We start from the raw sequence: 16842 nt of genomic DNA, 5'->3' as shown, positions 1-16842 counted from the left end.
CCGCACAAAAAAAAAGTAAAAAACATTGATGGGACGCTGAGGGACTCAGCCAATGAGGGGTCTCGTTGGTGTCACATGACCTGCTGCTATAAAAGAGAAGGCGCCGCACGACGTTCCTTCTTTACCGTGAGAGTGTCGTCGTGAGCGTTCGTGTTGCTAAGTAGCTTAAAATGGCGGACGGCGATCAGCAAGGGAACTACGGTGAGGGAGATTTTTCGGCTGACGGACAGTACGGCGAGTATAACGACGGCCAGTTCACTGATGGTCAGTACCAGCAAGAAGGCGAGGGCAATGGGCAGACTAATGAAGCCGCCCAAAATGGCTCCGACGGGAAGACGAACGAGGACGAGAGGTAAATATCACACTGTGGCTTCGCGTATTTTGTGAGTTAAATTGCTTGTTGAGTTATTCTTGACGTTACATCATGTTCTGTGAAATATGCGTTTGCTGTAACACGTTTGAGTACTTTTGTCTTAGCGCTTGTCATACATGGCGTCGGTCGCCCCCCTTTGTTCCCTCTGAGCGGTAGCGCCATTTTGTTTCAATCCTCGGTAATCCTTCAGCCCACGTTGCCATCGGTGCCCAAAAGCCTGTGCTGACGACGGTTCTCGGTGCTACGAATATGGTCTGAGCGATATTTAACTAGTTTTGTGTGTGCGGCCCATCTTTTGTCTTGAGTAATGTCGCCGGTATCGATCGGCGTTCCCGCCCAGCGCACCAAGTGTACTCTTGTGATGCTTTGATGCATGCGCGCGCCTTTGCTGCAGCCTTGTTACTGTTGATCTCTCATGTATGCTCATGAATTAACACTTAGTGTTAAATTTAATGGATTCTTTGCAGATAATCGGTGCTGCTATCTGGAGGTGTCCCCGAGTAGTGTTAAACGTAACGCTCCTTTCGGCCGGAGCGCGGGGGCCCGTGTCTACGGTGTAGGGCTCGCGCTGTGTCGCCCATGTCGATGGATGTTAACGCTGCTTTCATTTCCGACAGGTGTGCCCAACTCATCATACCAGGAACATGATGCGCAGCGCTGGCACAATGGTACATTTGCTGAGTTTCTCCAAACTAAGCAATGTAATTTGTGCTACAACTTCGATGACTTCAAGCGCCTCTAGTTGTGCGCCGAGTGCTTTTTCTCTCCCCTTCTCTCCCACATGGAGGATTTGCCGAAGTAGCTCGTCCTTACCTCTAAGCAAGATAAAGAAGAGTAAAGCCTCAGTTGCAGCGACCCAATTACTAACTGGAATGCCATTCTCTCTTAAGCGTTTCAACTTGCAGTTGCTGCCGTTTGTAAGCTTCGTTTGTTGCTGTAAAGTCTGCACCCTAAGAGAAGTGTATGTTTGGCTTGTGTGTGGTCCGCAGTGTAATGTAAAGGTAACGTAAGTAAACCCGTTTTTAGTGTTGTAATCTAACGTGTGCTTAGGTGCTGGCATCATGTTGAAGTCTAGAAATGATCTTTTTTCCAGGAAACTCTTTGTTGGCGGAATCAGCTGGGATACTGATAACAGTAAGTGTTTCACCGCTAATTATTTGTGCCGTAGTGCTTTCTGGCTGCAATTTCTTTGGCTTGAACCTTGCAGAGGATCTCCGGGAGTACTTCTCGAAGTTCGGCGTCGTTGTAGATGTCAACATCAAGACAGACCCCACGACTGGAAAATCTCGAGGCTTTGGCTTTGTCACTTTCAATGCGAAGGACGCGATTGAAGCCGTAAGTGCTCGAATTACCAGGCAAGGTTTGTGCTGGCTTGGAACACTGGTGTCAGCCGACTGTTGAACCTGCAGGTGCTCAAGGCGACACCACACACGGTAAAGGGCAAGCAGATCGACCCGAAGCCTGCGAAGGCGCGCCCCGGGATCAAGAAGATTTTTGTTGGTGGATTGGAGTCGGACATGCCAGAAGCAGACATCAAGGCCTACTTCGAAAAGTTCGGCCCTGTGAGTAAAACTTCACAGCACACAGCACTGCCTATTGGGTGTGGAATGACAGGGGGACATAAAACTGCCCACCCCCCCCCATGCTAAACATGTTGTTGTGTACTCTCAGCTGTGCTGGCTGGTAGCAAGTTCGCAGAAGACTTGCTCCATGCTTGCCACTTGGAACTTCTGTGTTCGTTTCATTGGCACCGATTCAGACCAGACCTCAGTTTGAATGGTGCCTAGCCTTGTTGCACAAAGGGAGTGTTGTCATTCGTGTTTCCCGTCTCCCACAGGTGGAGAATGTGGAGCTGCCATTTGACAAGGCAAAGAACCAGAGGCGGCAGTTTGCCTTCGTGACGTTTGAGCGGGAGGACTCCGTGGATCTCGTCTGCCGGGAGCCAAAGCAAAAAATTGGCAACAAGGAATGTGATATCAAGAAGGCGACTCCTAAGCCAGATGCCAGAGGCATGCGTGGTGGATGGGGTGGCAGCTTCGGAGCTGGTGGCCGAGGAGGACGTGGAGGCAGAGGCGGCCGTGGACGAGGAGGCGGTAAGTTGAGTTTTTGTTGATCAGCATAGTTTGCAGGCTTAGACTTCAGAGTTCGTACGAACAACCTTAATGTTGGTCTCCTTTATTAAAGGTTTCTTTAGCATACCGGAGACGTATACTGGCTTGCCGGACCCCTCCTGCGCATGCGCAGTGGCATTGTTGGGTTATGGGGGAGCCACTGCGCGTGCGCAGCTGCCGTCCGGTGACCCGGGACCCGGTATACGTCTCCAGTAGTAGATCTCCGGTATGCTAAAGCGTTAACTTGTCTTCTGCAGGTTACCAGAATCAAGGCTGGGGCAACCAAGGCTACGGCGGTGGCGGTTATGGCGGCGGCGGCTATGGCCAGGGTTATGGTGGCGGCTATGGCCAGGGCTACGGTGGTGGCTATGGTAACTACGACTATGGCAGTGGCTATGGCGGAGGCTACGACTACTCCGGGTGGAACTATGGCGGCGGCCAGGGGGGTTACGGAAGCGGATACGGTAGGTAGCTGGGGGTTTGCCGGATGAGATTGTACATTTGCTATTGTTGCCGCCATGTTGCTTGTTTTTTTTTTCTCGTGTAGTGGAATAAATGTAGCATCCCTTATTTCTTGCCGCAGCTGGCGCTTGTGCCTTTTTTTTTTGGTGGTGGTAGCAGTGCACAAGCAACTTGTGGTGTAGTCAGTGTTCTTTGCTCCCTAATGTTAACTACTGTTGGGGCCAGTGTTAATGCGCATCGGCAGTTGACAGTGGGGTTATGTTGTTAGCCCAGTAGCTACGCAGATATGTTTCCGATCTGATGGCCCCATTAATCTTACTTTCTGTTGTTTGCAGGCCAACAACAGAGTAACTACAACAAGACGCGCCGCGGTGGGGGCGGTGGCGCTGGTGGTGGAGGATACCACCCCTACAGTCGTTAAAGGGGGAGCATGTAAAAGTGATGACCGGACTCCCAATTGTGCTGCTTCCTCTCATATCCCCCTCTCACATCATGCAAGCAACAAGGACAGATTTTAAAGAGCGGCACTGCTAGCATCATTCCTGTCATGTTCAGTGTTCTGCCTGCCCCCACCCTTCATCGAGGAAAACAACAAAAGCCACTGATCTGTACATAGGACGCATTTCTTTTCACTGTTCCAGTAAAGCTGCTGATTTAGTCATCCAAACATGGAGTTGTGCAGTTCTTCAAGGGCCTGTTGGCGCTGCTTCATTCGTTCCTGTAAAAGGACGGAAGAGAGCAGTACATGTTAGCAAAGAGTAGAGCAAGGCTGCTGGTGCATTGCCTCTGTTCGATGTGCCTTGATACGAGCTCCCACACTTGGCATTTTTGTGCCTTGCGTCCCCACATTGCTGACTAGACCACAATTGTTGTGTGTTCTACTGCCATGCTGTGTGTTTACCACTGGTCTCCCTTTCCCATCGCGTGTGGGCTTCGTTGCTTCAAGGCACGTCGGATACCAGCGGTCCTTAAAAACTGCATGCATCTCCTGCAGCTGTTTGCAGGATTGTGGAGGTCTTACGGAGTGCGAACACTGGGTTTAGGGTTTGCTTGGTTGGCCCTGGAATGGAAATTCAGCAATCAGACATTGCATGGCTCTGCCATAAGTCCACACCCTGCACTGCCAAGGTTGGTGCAACAAACGATGCATACTGGCAGTTACTTGCAGTGAAGCAAATCTTTGCTTGCAACCAACATACTTGCGAAGTCTTGCTGTTGTGTGCAGCTGTGCAATATTCTCTTGTCTGTATAAGTAGCTTGGAAAATATTGTAGTTAGCTTGTAGCTGTAAGCATGGAGCTTCCAGTGGCCATTTCTTTAGCTGCCTGTAACTGTCGTTCAGGGTAATGTCCTGAATAGACTGGCTATGAGGGATGCTGTAGTGAAGGTGTCTGGAAATTTAGATCACTTGGGGTGGTAGTGCACTCTCATTGCACAGTACACGGGACTAGAATTTTGCTTCCATTGAAATGTGCAGTGCAAGTGACAGTTGTGAGGGGGGGGGTTAACTTGGCAATTGATTCATCCATTCTGGCTTGATGGAGGAACCTTGTGGCAACTGCCTTATCTTTGCTGCTGCCATTCAATTGTTTCATCATTGATTGGCTCAGACATGGTGTTTATGAGCACATTTTGTACTGTACAGGGAGTGGCTTTTGCAGGAGTGGCAGTACATGCTCTGTTGTCAATAATGCCAGTAATCTCTCCTCCATTTGTAGGAAAACCACAATTTCTGATGGAGCTCATGCATGAGGCTTTACAAAGGAGTGAAGTGCTTGGGCGCAGACGAGCAAGAATAACAAAAAGCTGCCACTGAAAGTTCCCTAAGAAGTGCCTGTAAAAAGTATGGAGCAAAATGAATCCATAAATGGCTCCCATTTGTGTGCATGTTTGCGTGAGCAAAGAGGAAGTTGCAGTGTGTGCTGAAATTGGCTTCCCCAGGTGTTGAAGCAATTGAACCTGATGCTACTTATTTCTGAAGGTGGTGGCCAGAACCTGTGGAGACTGCCTGGATCTTGCACTGGATGTACTCCCCACAAATCCTTTAGAGTACGTACAGATGACCCCAAAAGAAACACTAGTTGGCATCGATTGTGTGGCTTTAGTGGCCACAGCCCTATTAGAGGGAAGATTGATTTAATCGCATCCCACTGTAGAGGTTTGGCTTGTTACAACCTGCTGCAAAAGCTCTTATGTCGTATGACTGCACATGCACACCCACAAAAAAGTGTTCTTCCATAGGTAATACCCATGCCGCACAAACAATGGCATTAGCCTTGCTGCCATTCACAACTTGCATGCTTCACCACAACTTGTTCACCAGAGAAATGTGTACTCTTCCTACTGATGCAACAAATGCTTGGTTTCAGCTAGCTGGTTCGAATTGTACACAATGCAAAGGGCGACGCTACAAATGGGACTGGCCCTGTCTTGTGAATCTTGCACAACATATAGGACAGGGCCAGTCCTGTCGAGTCATTATTGTCTTTTTGTGCTATGTTTATGATTCGCCCTACTGAGTTTGCCACAACTCATTTGCCTTGTGCAAAAAAAAATTTCAACTTCATTAGAAACAACCTCCTTTCATATGGCAAATGTCTAAAAACTTTTATGAGGCACCTCTATTACATTTTTGTTGGAAATGTTATTTCTACTGGCACTTTCGACTGATACTTTTGGGCTGGCACATGAGAGTTTATGCCTAATTTTTTCTTTTCAACTGACTACAGTTGCATCCTTCCAAGATAGTTTAATATTATATTTAGGCAATGTGATGAGATTTGTGCTTGTGATCACTGTTCGCAATTTGTAAAATTTGACAGTTTTGCTGACGTACTGGCAGAGAAGTCTCCAGGACATCGCATGGCAATTTTGTCATACAATTCCAAAAATGTGTCAAAGATTGCCTGAATGAATGCACAGCACACATTAGAGAAGCCAAGTTGAATTTTCATGCCCAAGAGTGCGGTCGGGAACTACTAGTCTAGCAAAAGCTACGTGCTTTCGGTGCAGTTTGTGTTTTGTAGCACCAACTCCAAAAGTAATGGCATCAACAAACTTCAGGCATTGAGCATTAGCTGTCGCCTGTGTGCATGTAGTACAGATAACGAATGCAGTCACTGCTATGGTGGCTAGGCATTGTAATGCAGTCATCTGCTATCTCTCTCCCACCATGAATTTCCAGATAGCGTGTTCAGACTTCCTTATTTTAAAATATAGAGCAATGTTTTGCTTATATCAATGCATTACTGCAATTTTTAGCGCGCTGAGAAAAAGTCTTGAGCTTCCCAAAGTTGGAACAGTGCCTGTGTTTATTTTGCTCCTAGAATAGGTAAGCGGAAAGGGCCCAATGCACAGTGGTGGCTAAACTTCATGTGGGTTTCTTAATGTTGCAACACTGACCGCAGCGGTGGCCAAGTGGTTGAGCATCCGCCTCGCATGCGGGAGGTGCGGGGTTCGATCTCCAGTGCCGCCGGGTGGGTACCCACGGGTGATCCAATGGCTGCAAGCTTTCCCCCTGGTCTGGTGCTCGGCTTATTTAGGGTGAAATGCTTGGGAAATGGGTGTTTGACCCCACCTTGAGAAGTCGAAAATACCTGGTGCCAGGCGCTCTTTGGCCATAGATGCCCTTGTGCCATAAAAAATCCATAATCATAATGTCGCAACGCTGTATAAGGGCTATGAGAGATTCCACAGTGTAGTGCTCTGAATTAGCATCTACCACCTGGAATTCTTCAACACGCGCAGACATTGTACACCACACATGCTTGTGGCATATGGTGACTGCCAGTGCAAGTACACCTAAACAAGCAGTGAACTCCTAGTCAGTAATAGTGTGGGCCCTTTGTGAAATTAAGCCTGCTTCCCTGTACAGCACACATTCCTTTACAATTGCTCAGCTTTAGGGCAGTAATTAAAGGCCCGTGCTAGAATTTTTTGCCTACAATCGCTGGAAAATTTTCCCAAGTACCATGACCTGGTTCTATAGCGACATGTTTTTATGTGCTGGATTTTAAAAAATTCCTGTGTGCAAAATACTGGCCTAATTGAGAGCAAACACTGCTCACAAGGTAGAATATTATTGCCTAAGTTGTTTGAGATCTAAATAAACATCGGTACTTGCCTGCATTTGGCGGAATTAGCGAGAAACGTAGAAAATGATCAACTTGAGCATTGACGAAAATTCGACAGTACAGAGGCATTGGAAGACTGCTCAGACAAGTATTTGCAAAGGCACTGAAAAGTCTGACAATGTGCTCGCAACATTAAGCAGCAGTCGTGAAGCTTCTAAGGCTGGTGGCATATTAAACGGTTGCAGTACTTTGAGAACTAATTTAGTGAGTTCTACCTCAAATGAACGTGTGTGGTACTTGCACATTTTTGCCTCATGCAAGATGATATAGTCCTCAACACCCTGCTTGGGTTGGGAATGCTATGCAGCACTGATCGGCTACTACATGCAGAGCAGGTGTGTACAATGAGCGCATGTACACCTGAATAGGGCTTAGAAGCCACTAACACTGCACAGTTATTTTCCCAAAGCCTGGGACGCCTCGTTACAAGCAGTATTGAGGCACCCTACCAAAGCCCGAGTACTGGTGCCACTCTGAAGGTGTCTTTTGCCATGGATGGAAGCTAATTTTAAGTTTTTCGAGGTGTCCATCTTTAATATAGAACCACAAAGAAGTTTAGTATAGCTGTCTGGCTATATTAATCTCTGTATTAAGGGCAGCAAGCACATAGGCTTTCAGAGAGAAGGTTCCACACTTCCCCATAGCTTAGTTGCTTTTTATCGGATTGCTTCCTTGCATTACAGGTTCTGTATGCACTGAACACTCCAGACACAGCAAGCTGCCCATTTACCCCCTACGCTATGCCTTCAGCACTTGGCCACTGATGCCAGCACCTGCATCTCATGTAGTGGCTATTTCTGAGCATTCCCAGTAGCTGGAGATAAGTGCTATGTGGCTTTGCTAGGACAGCTAATGCCCCAAGAGTATGCAAAACAAGGAACTTGCTAGGTAGCCTGTGCTGTGTGGTTCAGCATCTGTGGTTGTTTAGCTCCTTCCTTGCCAAGGCAGCCACTGGCTAGGAATTGCTGGTCATCGCGACTGCCAAGAGGATTTCAAAACTCTCGCCACTTTCGTGGCAACGTTGCACTTTTTGGTGGCTCTACATATAGGCATCACTCCTGAACACAGTTCTCTGTTGCCAAGTGCTGGATTTTGGGATGGTGCAATGGACAGATACTGTCCAGAACAGTGGCTTTGTGGGGATGCATATTCGTGTGTTTGCTATAAATCTAAAAATATGGGCCTGAATTTTTCATCCTACTACATAAGTAAGCTGTTAGTAAGGGGTATAGATTGTCAGTTTTCTAGCTCAAAAAATTTGAATCTGACAAAACAATGCATGACAATAAACTGCTGTTGGCGGGTAGGTATACATTACAATTTTTTTTCCATTTGCTTCAAGTACTAGTACAGATGCATTACTGTAGGATAAAACTTAAAAAAAAAATGGCAGTTGCTGACACGGTCTGCGGCATTCATGTATTACTCTGCGGCCAATCAAAACAGTAAACATCAGCTTTTTAATGTTTGACTAGCCAGGTACCGGAATTCTAGAACTTATAATTTTTTTTCTCATGATTAGCTTCTTGCTTATATAAAGGGAATTTTTTTTACAACGAACTACTTTTTTGTTACGGAGGAATTCTGTGTGCCGGTCTTCAATGTGAATGGAGCTTCACTGCAGACTTGTGTCCGATTATAGCGATGTCAGATATATTAAATCAATAGCATGCCAGAAACAAATTGGGTATGGTTTGCTGCTACTAGCTTTATGCAAAGCAATTTTTTTCAAGGCAAAACTGGTGTTCACTGCCTTTAATAGGAATGGCGCAATGTAGTGAAGCAAAATGCCATGGGATTTTGTTTTTCAACTGTTCATGGACGTGATGTACTGAATATGAATCAACAGAGGCAGTTATATGTAACAGAATTTCTCAGGACAAAACTTGTACAGAAAAACCAAGGGCTGTGGAAGAAGGCTGCCATGGCAGTGATGTTCACTGACTTGCTCATTTACACATTACTGAGCCACCACCACTGCATCTTTACTGGAGAGTGGAAAACTTGGTTTGTAAACTTGCTATTATGTTGGGCTCGGCATCAAGCACAAGATGGATGCTTCCCCATGGGTTACGATACTTATCTCTCGCGTTGCTTGAAGGGATGATGGTGTGGGATATATTTTGCATAAGTGTTCTTCAGCTAAACTTTCGTTTATTTGTTAGAGCCACTGAAATGCTTTTGGTTCATGGGGGTTTAACGCCCCAAAGTGACTCGGGCTATTAGGGATGCCGTAGTGAAGGTCTGCGGAAATTTCTACCACCTGGGGTTCTTTATTGTGCACTGACATTTAAGAGAGAATTTTGAAAAGTAGAGAGGCAGACTCTAGCAATGGAGCAGACTACTAGAGAGTTTTTTTAAGAAAACTAAGAAATCTGGACAACTTAAAAAAAGTGTAATGTGTACACAATGCAGATTAAACAAATGGGAATGCTGAGAGCACTGCATATGTGGTATGTGCACAGTCTTAATCCTTCGTCCAGTCAGTTGTGTCGCAGATGTTTGAGAGCACTGCATATGTGGTATGTGCACAGTCTTAATCCTTCGTCCAGTCAGTTGTGTCGCAGATGTTTGTGTTAACAGGAAGTGACCTGCTAAGCACTGATCTGTGTATGCATGTTGTCCCAGTGGACCAGGAGCTGAGAGGGAATTTAAAGGCAATCCATATGTGTGGTGAAGCTTTCACAAGATGAGCAACTTATTTTTGTATCGGATATTCGAGGAGATGGTGGGTGATATTATCTGTCTGACACCTGGTTGCACAGGTTGCAGCAAGTTTTTTTTTTCTGAAGTAGACAGTTCATATGCATTTTTAGTTATATTTATTATGTAATTGCATGATGTGGTGACCTAGCAGTTTTGATCTAAACTATAAAAACCATTGTTGCCACAAAAACTAGGCAATTTTCTTGTACTTATAAAATTCCATGGACGCTAGGTTGAAGTAGGATGTTCACTTCAAGTATGTAAAAACATGTTAAATCCAATGCAAAAATGTAACTAATAACTAGTTCACTGGACCTCGTGGTACATTGGTATGGTTTTTTAACTCTACTGTTACTGTATGTGGAAAAAATGAAAAGTTTTGGAACAAAAAAAAAGATGGTAAGTTGCTGCTTATTGTGAGGGTGTGCTAGTCTCAACACTGATTTCTTTGATTACTCCATACTAATTTATTCATACATAGCAGGTTTTTTTCACACAATGTGGCAAGCTAAGTGAACAACACTTATCATAGCTGTCACCTTGGTGGTGCATGCCTCTGTGTATAGCCATGAAAGTTGAATGTAGGAAGTGCAGCTTCTGAAAAATTGACTGCACGATGCAGGACTTGTGCACTGACATTAAAATGTATGGTCCCCGCTAGAGTCACTAAATAAAGACTTGGAGTACCGTCACTGCAGCACGGTGGTAAGCAGGGGCGGCCATTTTGTTGTTTATCATTGTTGCCAGATTGCCGCTTCGGTGACCTCGCCGCTAAATTTGGCCCGGCCATTTTGTAAACAATGCTGTTAGCCACCCTGCGCTGCGGCGGGGATCGTAGCCGTACGGCATGGAAAGCGGAAAGCGCATGAAGCGTTTTCCATCATTCTGCGAGTTGAAAAAGCCAACAACGCAGCAAAATGGCATCCTCGTATGCTCTTGTGCAGCTGAAATGCTGCGAGGCGCGGAATCCCTGGTCACTGAGTCGGTCACCGGCAGCACTCGCAGCGTCGCAGGACTAGGACTACCACAGTTGCCCGACTAAAAACAACGGCAGCCTCCATGAACCGTCGCAGTGTAAACAAATATCACGTGATGCAAACTGACCAATGATCGTGGCGGCGGCACAGAACAATAGGAGAAAAGAGTGCCGGTACTCTAAGTCTTTATTTAGTGACTCTAGTCCCCGCCAGTGGACGCACGACTGAGTGGAAAGTGACTATTGCACTTCTGCCAGTTTTTATAATGTAAATGAAGACGTGGAAGGAGCTCTAGCTTCAGGAATGGAGCTGGCCACCAGTTGTTTTTTTTTGAAAGAAATCTTTGCTATTTTCAGGCTTGCATTAAAAAAAATTAAAAAACTGGCAAGCTGCATTTCAGCTTCATGAAAGGACACTGGCCACTTTAAATTCACCAAAGCCAATTTGCTGGGTTTTGCAGTTCCCAAAAATCATGTCAGATTTTCTGCAAGAGAACGCTTGCTCTATTTTTATTTTTTCTGCTCCTTATGATTGGTTCAAGGACTGCTATACCTGTCATTACCCGGATAGAATAGGTGACACAGAAGGTCATAAGGTAAAGTCAATATACTGGCCCATGTCACAATTCAGTGACCACCATGGCGCTTAGTCTACGATTGTGTGCATGCCTGAGAAAATGATTTGTAGATGTCTTTCATAGCAAAATGAGTTAATTGGCTACCTTTAGACCTGCACAGACTACTTATTAGGAATAAAAAAATTAGCTTTTTTTAAATTTTCAAAGAAATGGTGAGTGGTGTCTTTAGGAGAAACACTAGTTCAATATGTGCCCTTTTTAACAGTTCGATTTTTACTGTCTGGTCTGTTAAGTGTGCATGACAGGGAAAGGTTGGTGCTAGGCCTGTGCAAATTAGTGCTGTGGGCTTTTCAGAAATCTGAATTTGTCTAACACAGCAGTTGCATAAGTTTGGCTTCATGTACAAGCTGAAGGCTTCATTTCTTTCTGTTGATTTTTGGCTTATATGTGCATCCACTCGGAGCTAGTCATGCTAGCACATGATCATATGTCATCCCTCTTAGTAATAAATGCCCGCATGGCAGGTGCTGTTTAATAGCAGAACTGATTTTCAATAAATGCATGAGTGGTGGGTAGGAGTGTGGGGGGGAAACAGGTTTTTGGCACTTATGAAATAGTGATATAACACAAGGCAACTTTCTTACACCTGTACACATTGCTTTTCCACAAGGCTTTAATGACACAGTTGATTGCCACAGAAGTGCAGTTGTCACAACTGCAAAAAGCAATTTATACCTGCTGCTGCACATTTTCATGTTGGCTGTAAACAGTATGTGTTCAACACCGCCATTTGGTCCACACTATACTGAATCTTGAGTTCTGCAATCCGCAAATTTATTGCCAAGCAAGCACATTTGTTTATTGCACCAGCCGTTATCATACCCACATTGCCAGGCAAGTCGTTTTTGCGTTGCAATAAATTCTGCATTACACGTGCTGGACCCATGCTCGCACATCACTATCAAGGGGCAGAAACAACCTACCCGAACGCACCAGATCTGCTAACTTGACTGAGCTCAGCTGCTGTGTTTGGAGGCAACTCTAATAGCTGATCAGCCCCTGCACAGGCAGAACACTCTGCTAACTTGACTGAGCTCAGCTGCTGTGTTTGGAGGCAACTCTAATAGCTGATCAGCCCCTGCACAGGCAGAACACAACTCTCCATGATAACATCTGCGATTCTCTGAGGTGTTATTTGCTGTTTTCAAGGCACCTGGGTAGTGTTAATGCTGTCCACCTCAGGTGAGCAGACATTAGTCAGGCTGTGTTCTGGCCTGGGCTGTTTTCTTTTAACAGTGGTGAAAAGGTGTCCGATTACTGCACATAGAATGCAGCTTTATTTTTTGGTAAGGTCTGGACTTATGCATACCACTGTGAACCAATTAGTGCCCACACACAACTTTGGTGCTAACTTAAAACTCGTTTTACAAATTTTCCTGAGCCTGATCATTAGTATATGATGAATTATACTGAATATCACAATGAGACAGCACAGTAATTCTTTGCAAGGCTAGCTTCAAGCCACTGGGGCTGCAGGTAGCCGAGCAGCTCAAAGCAATGAAGCTGTCTTGCCTTTTCAGCCTTCAGTGCCTCGTAGTTTGGGTCGTCCGTAGGCAGCTCATGACGACACATTGGACAGGTGTTCACCTGCATATGGTAAAATGCAGTGCAGGAAAAGTGCAAGCACTTAATGTAAAAATGGTTCACAATGCAATTTCACAGATGCTTATTCAAACTTCTCCCCTCAATGTTGTAATAGATAACCATTAAAAGTGGATAAGAAATATCTCTGTTCAGGCAATAACTGATGGAAGCTACCAAAATGAAATGTTTTATCAGTCAAAGTGGTCATTTACACTGAGGTGACTTCTTAAGACAAAGTGATTTTGTTCTATAAGCAGTATTAATGCTATAAAGGGACCATGAGATGTTATTTACTGAGGTAAGGAAAAGCACATGAGCAAGCGATATTCCATCAGTTGTAAATGCACTATAAGAATATTTAAGCTCCTAGCTTAGCACTGAAGTTATCAGCGATTAAAAATGGTACTCCTCTCCCCCCCCCAGCCCATACACTCTGACCCGCCAGTAAAAAAAGAAGGAAACTGGTCAGGACTGCACCCTGCTGTGCCCCATCCTACCCATATCACTTGGGCACACTCCATGAGAAGGCTTACCCCGATTGCCCACTTTGTGTCGGCGGAGTAGGGGTGGCTAAGAAAGCGTGGTGAGGTGTAGCCCTAGTTGCCCCAAGGAGCAATTTTTATAAATTGTAAATAATAGGGTACAAGCAAGAGCTTTCAAATTTAACTCACTCACAAAGACCACCCTTACAGATCTGTTGCTTTAGAATATGACCACTGAAATCATTTCAGGGTCTCTTTAAGATGCTTTGTACACAATCCACCTTTTTCACATGATGCGACACCCTCTGGGAAGTGGCAAAAATTCGTCTGCTACTGGTAGCAAACAAACGAGAAAAAAAAGATGCACGCGTGATTTGGTTCTACGAAAAGCCCGCTGCGCCTGCAAAGTGGCAAGTGTGTGTGCTTGACAGCTGCCGCCATCTGGTGCATGCGTCTGTCATTAACATGAACTGCGCATGCGCAATGGAGCTGGCGGTTTCATTTTCAACCAGTGGAGCTGGAGGAGAAGAGAAATTGCAGCATACGCAGCATGGCCTTGTGAAAAAGGTGGATTGTGTGCATTCCAAACTCACAGCTTTTTCTCAGTGTGTGCTCTACCTAGAACCGATTTCTTTGTTTCAGGTGAATTTAGCGTCGTTAATATTACATGTAGGATGCTTTTTTATGCCTACAAGCGATTGCAGCAAATAATATTTCTCAAAACAGTGAGCATGGTACCACGTCCCCCGCCATTTTCTTGCAAACACATTTTGCCACCAGTACTATTGTCATTAGTGTTTTCGGAATTTCTAGCATCATATGCGTATTTAAAAAAAATTGTTTTACAACCCCTGTCGTGTTACTTTCAGAGATCGTAGTGATATAAAGGGTCACTACGGACAACACCAATTATTCTCAGTAAAAGTTGATTCTCAGCCTCTTTATGCCTATGCTGAAGTTTATCCAGAAAACACATTTATCGGTGAGAAAGCTGGAGAAAAAAAATTGCGCCAGTCAGTTCAAACTCATGATGTCCTCCCCGAAAAGTGCAGGTAGCCACAGTTTTGAACTGAATGGCAGTGTAGCGTAGCTTCTGTGATCCACGCCCAGAAATCAACGTCAATTCATGCAGTCTACTTGCAAAATTGGCTGGTGATGGCAACACCTGTACTTTGTCTCTTGTTCTTGTCCAGCTTATAAAGGCACAGTTTTTGGCGAGTGTGGTCTTTGTGTTGTCAGAATGTGTGGCAATCTGTGTATGCAGGCCAACTTCAATTTGTCCTCAGTGTCCCTTTCAATATTACAGTTTCGAACTATTTTGATAGCAAGAAATTTGAACATGCTTGCAAAAATTAACCATTGGTGTATTATTTAGGTGGAAGAATATTTGTTTTGAATCGAAATTATAAATGACACCTGAAAGGGATAAATCAATGTTTACGTTTCCTTCATCTCTACATCTACATCTGAAAGCTACACCTGAAGCGCTGTACAAACCGTGTTTCAGGTATAGGTTTTGCAGTCTTGCACATGTCAGGAGCCAGTGTAAACATATCAGTTATGTAGTACTTAGGTTGACACTTATTGCAAGCCTCTTCAAAAGCAGCCAAAGCAAAGTTGAGAATTTTTAAAACACAGGTGTATATGAAGCTAAATATTTCATGCAGCCCCAGATACAATTTACAAGGAATGAAGTTGGACTATGACATTTTGAATGAGTTCCGTTCATTAAAGCACACTAAACAGCTAAGAGGCTGCATTAAAGAGCATTTCGGATGGTGTTGAACACGTGCAGAACACATCAGCAGTGAACTAACAGAGGTTTCTGCTTCAGTGAACCTTCACAAAGAGCACCAAGCTTGCACCAACATATATTACTTTGCTCCTTTCAATGGCTACTAAATGGACAACTTTCCAGCATCACTGGCTTGCACTGCTTTGTGAACTGAGCTCTTACCACACCTGGTGCTTTGCCACTCATATTAAGTGCCCCACTCAAAAGTACTGAGTGTGACAGTACTGTAAGACTGGCCTTCGGCTTTAGAATCTTCAGAGGCTGGGAAGAAGACGACGAGAAGCGTCAAACGCTCCGAAGCTCGAGCGCCGAACGCTCGGTCCCTCGTGCATGCTCTGGACTGAACGCTGTCTCTGGTCTGTGCCTGGACTGTACCGCTGGTTGTTCGCGATGCTGTGCTTTTGAAGACATTTCTTATTACAAGTGGTGGAGGTGCCAACGATGCCCTCGCCCTCGAGCTTCACCCGCGCATTGCCTACCGCCTCTGCAATGCCCGAGACGTCACCCAAACCGCTTCCGTCGGCTGTCTTCTGTTCCGGCGCCGCGCGGCAGCGTGACCCGACCATCTTCAGTGGCACAGATGACACGGATGTGGAGGATTGGTTGGCCTCCTATGAACGCGTAAGCACATACAATAAGTGGGACGATAGTGTCAAGCTCACCAACGTTATCTTTTATTTGAGTGACATGGCCAATCTCTGGTTTCGAAACCACGAGGCTGACATCTCAAGCTGGGCAGCTCTCAAAACCAGTCTGACAGAAGTCTTTGGCCGTCCAGCAGTGCGAAAGCTTCACGCCGAGCAACGCTTGCGAAGTCGGGCCCAGCAAACCGGTGAAAACTTCACCAGTTATATAGAAGATGTCGACCTCTGCAAGCGTGTCAACCCTTCTACGAGAGAGGCCGACAAAATCAGACACATTATGAAAGGCACTGAGGATGATGCCTTCCAGGTGCTTGTCGCCAGAAATTCCCAGACCGTCTCTGGTGTCATCGGCTACTGCCAAAGCTTCGATGAGCTGCGCAAACAGCGCCTTTCTACCCGGCGTGCAGGCTTTCAGGAGGCCGCACTTTGCAGCTTGGCTCTCCCAGGGGATGGTACTATGGACCAAACGTCTCTCCTCCAGCGCATCCAGCAGTTTGTACGTGAGGAAGTCGCACGACAGCTATCTTTGTTTACCTGCCTGCCTGCGCCGTTGCTCACTCCCAACCTACAGCGTGTTATCGAGGAGCAGGTCGCTGAAGTCCTGCCGCCTCCTCCCCAGCCACCTCTGATCCATTATGCGATACAGCACGAACAGAGACGAGGACGAAGAAAGACGACACCACAGCCTTCGTCCTTGTTTCTGTTCGCGCTGTATCGCATAATGAATTACCAACTAGCCCAATCTTCCACTCTTGCCTCCTCTGACGTACGCCGATGCCGTGGTGCGGTCACGCCCCTCACCTGCTGCCCCTGTCTACAGGCCACCTACCCGGCAGTTAGAACCCCAGCGACCTGCAACCCCACCTTACCGTCCGGTTGCCCGCCCCGATCACAGCCGCAGCCACTCAACCCCTGGCGCACACAAGACAACCGCCCTAT

General features: G+C 45.8%; 2 protein-coding genes across 6 annotated transcripts in view; one reads left to right on the top strand and one right to left on the bottom strand.

Moving 5' to 3' along the window:
- The first annotated feature begins 105 nt into the window (after positions 1–105).
- Positions 106–3613, top strand: LOC144115408 (heterogeneous nuclear ribonucleoprotein A/B-like). Of its 4 annotated transcripts, none has more exons than XM_077649792.1 (7): positions 106–352; positions 1449–1507; positions 1581–1708; positions 1783–1935; positions 2211–2466; positions 2742–2855; positions 3282–3613. In XM_077649792.1, the coding sequence occupies exons 1-7, from the start codon at positions 171–173 to the stop codon at positions 3365–3367; spliced, it is 978 nt and encodes a 325-aa protein (XP_077505918.1). In that variant the 5' UTR covers positions 106–170; the 3' UTR covers positions 3368–3613. The 4 variants fall into 4 exon arrangements, with proteins under 4 accessions (XP_077505918.1, XP_077505916.1, XP_077505919.1 ...); XM_077649790.1 differs by having other exon boundaries at positions 107–352; positions 2742–2948; XM_077649793.1 differs by having other exon boundaries at positions 108–352; positions 1467–1507.
- Positions 3552–16842, bottom strand: part of LOC144115409 (E3 ubiquitin-protein ligase RNF181-like) — a 32438-nt gene continuing 19147 nt past the window's right edge. The window contains exons 5-7 of one of the 2 annotated variants that reach the window (XM_077649796.1): positions 12911–12985; positions 3968–4006; positions 3552–3664 (exon numbers count right to left, since the gene is read on the bottom strand). In XM_077649796.1, coding sequence (XP_077505922.1) covers positions 3986–4006; positions 12911–12985 — 96 coding nt within the window. In that variant the 3' untranslated portion in view covers positions 3552–3664; positions 3968–3985. The remainder of the gene's footprint in view (positions 3665–3967; positions 4007–12910; positions 12986–16842) is intronic. The other variant, XM_077649795.1, reaches the window with a different exon arrangement.

The sequence above is a fragment of the Amblyomma americanum genome, chromosome 1 (assembly GCF_052857255.1).
Source record: "Amblyomma americanum isolate KBUSLIRL-KWMA chromosome 1, ASM5285725v1, whole genome shotgun sequence".
NCBI classification, from domain to species: Eukaryota; Metazoa; Arthropoda; class Arachnida; order Ixodida; family Ixodidae; genus Amblyomma; species Amblyomma americanum.
The sequence above is the reverse complement of the archived record's forward strand: the minus strand, read 5'-3'. Positions and strand labels throughout refer to the sequence as shown.

What these genes read in the sequence shown, in the direction of transcription:
- LOC144115408 (XM_077649790.1), top strand. Translation starts at nt 171, where the DNA reads ATGGCGGACGGCGATCAGCAAGGGAACTACGGTGAGGGAGATTTTTCG. An exon ending in AAGACGAACGAGGACGAGAG is followed by an intron (nt 353 to 1,448) that starts GTAAATATCACA and finishes GTTGAAGTCTAG; the next exon opens with AAATGATCTTTTTTCCAGGA. An exon ending in CGGCCGTGGACGAGGAGGCG is followed by an intron (nt 2,467 to 2,741) that starts GTAAGTTGAGTT and finishes TGTCTTCTGCAG; the next exon opens with GTTACCAGAATCAAGGCTGG.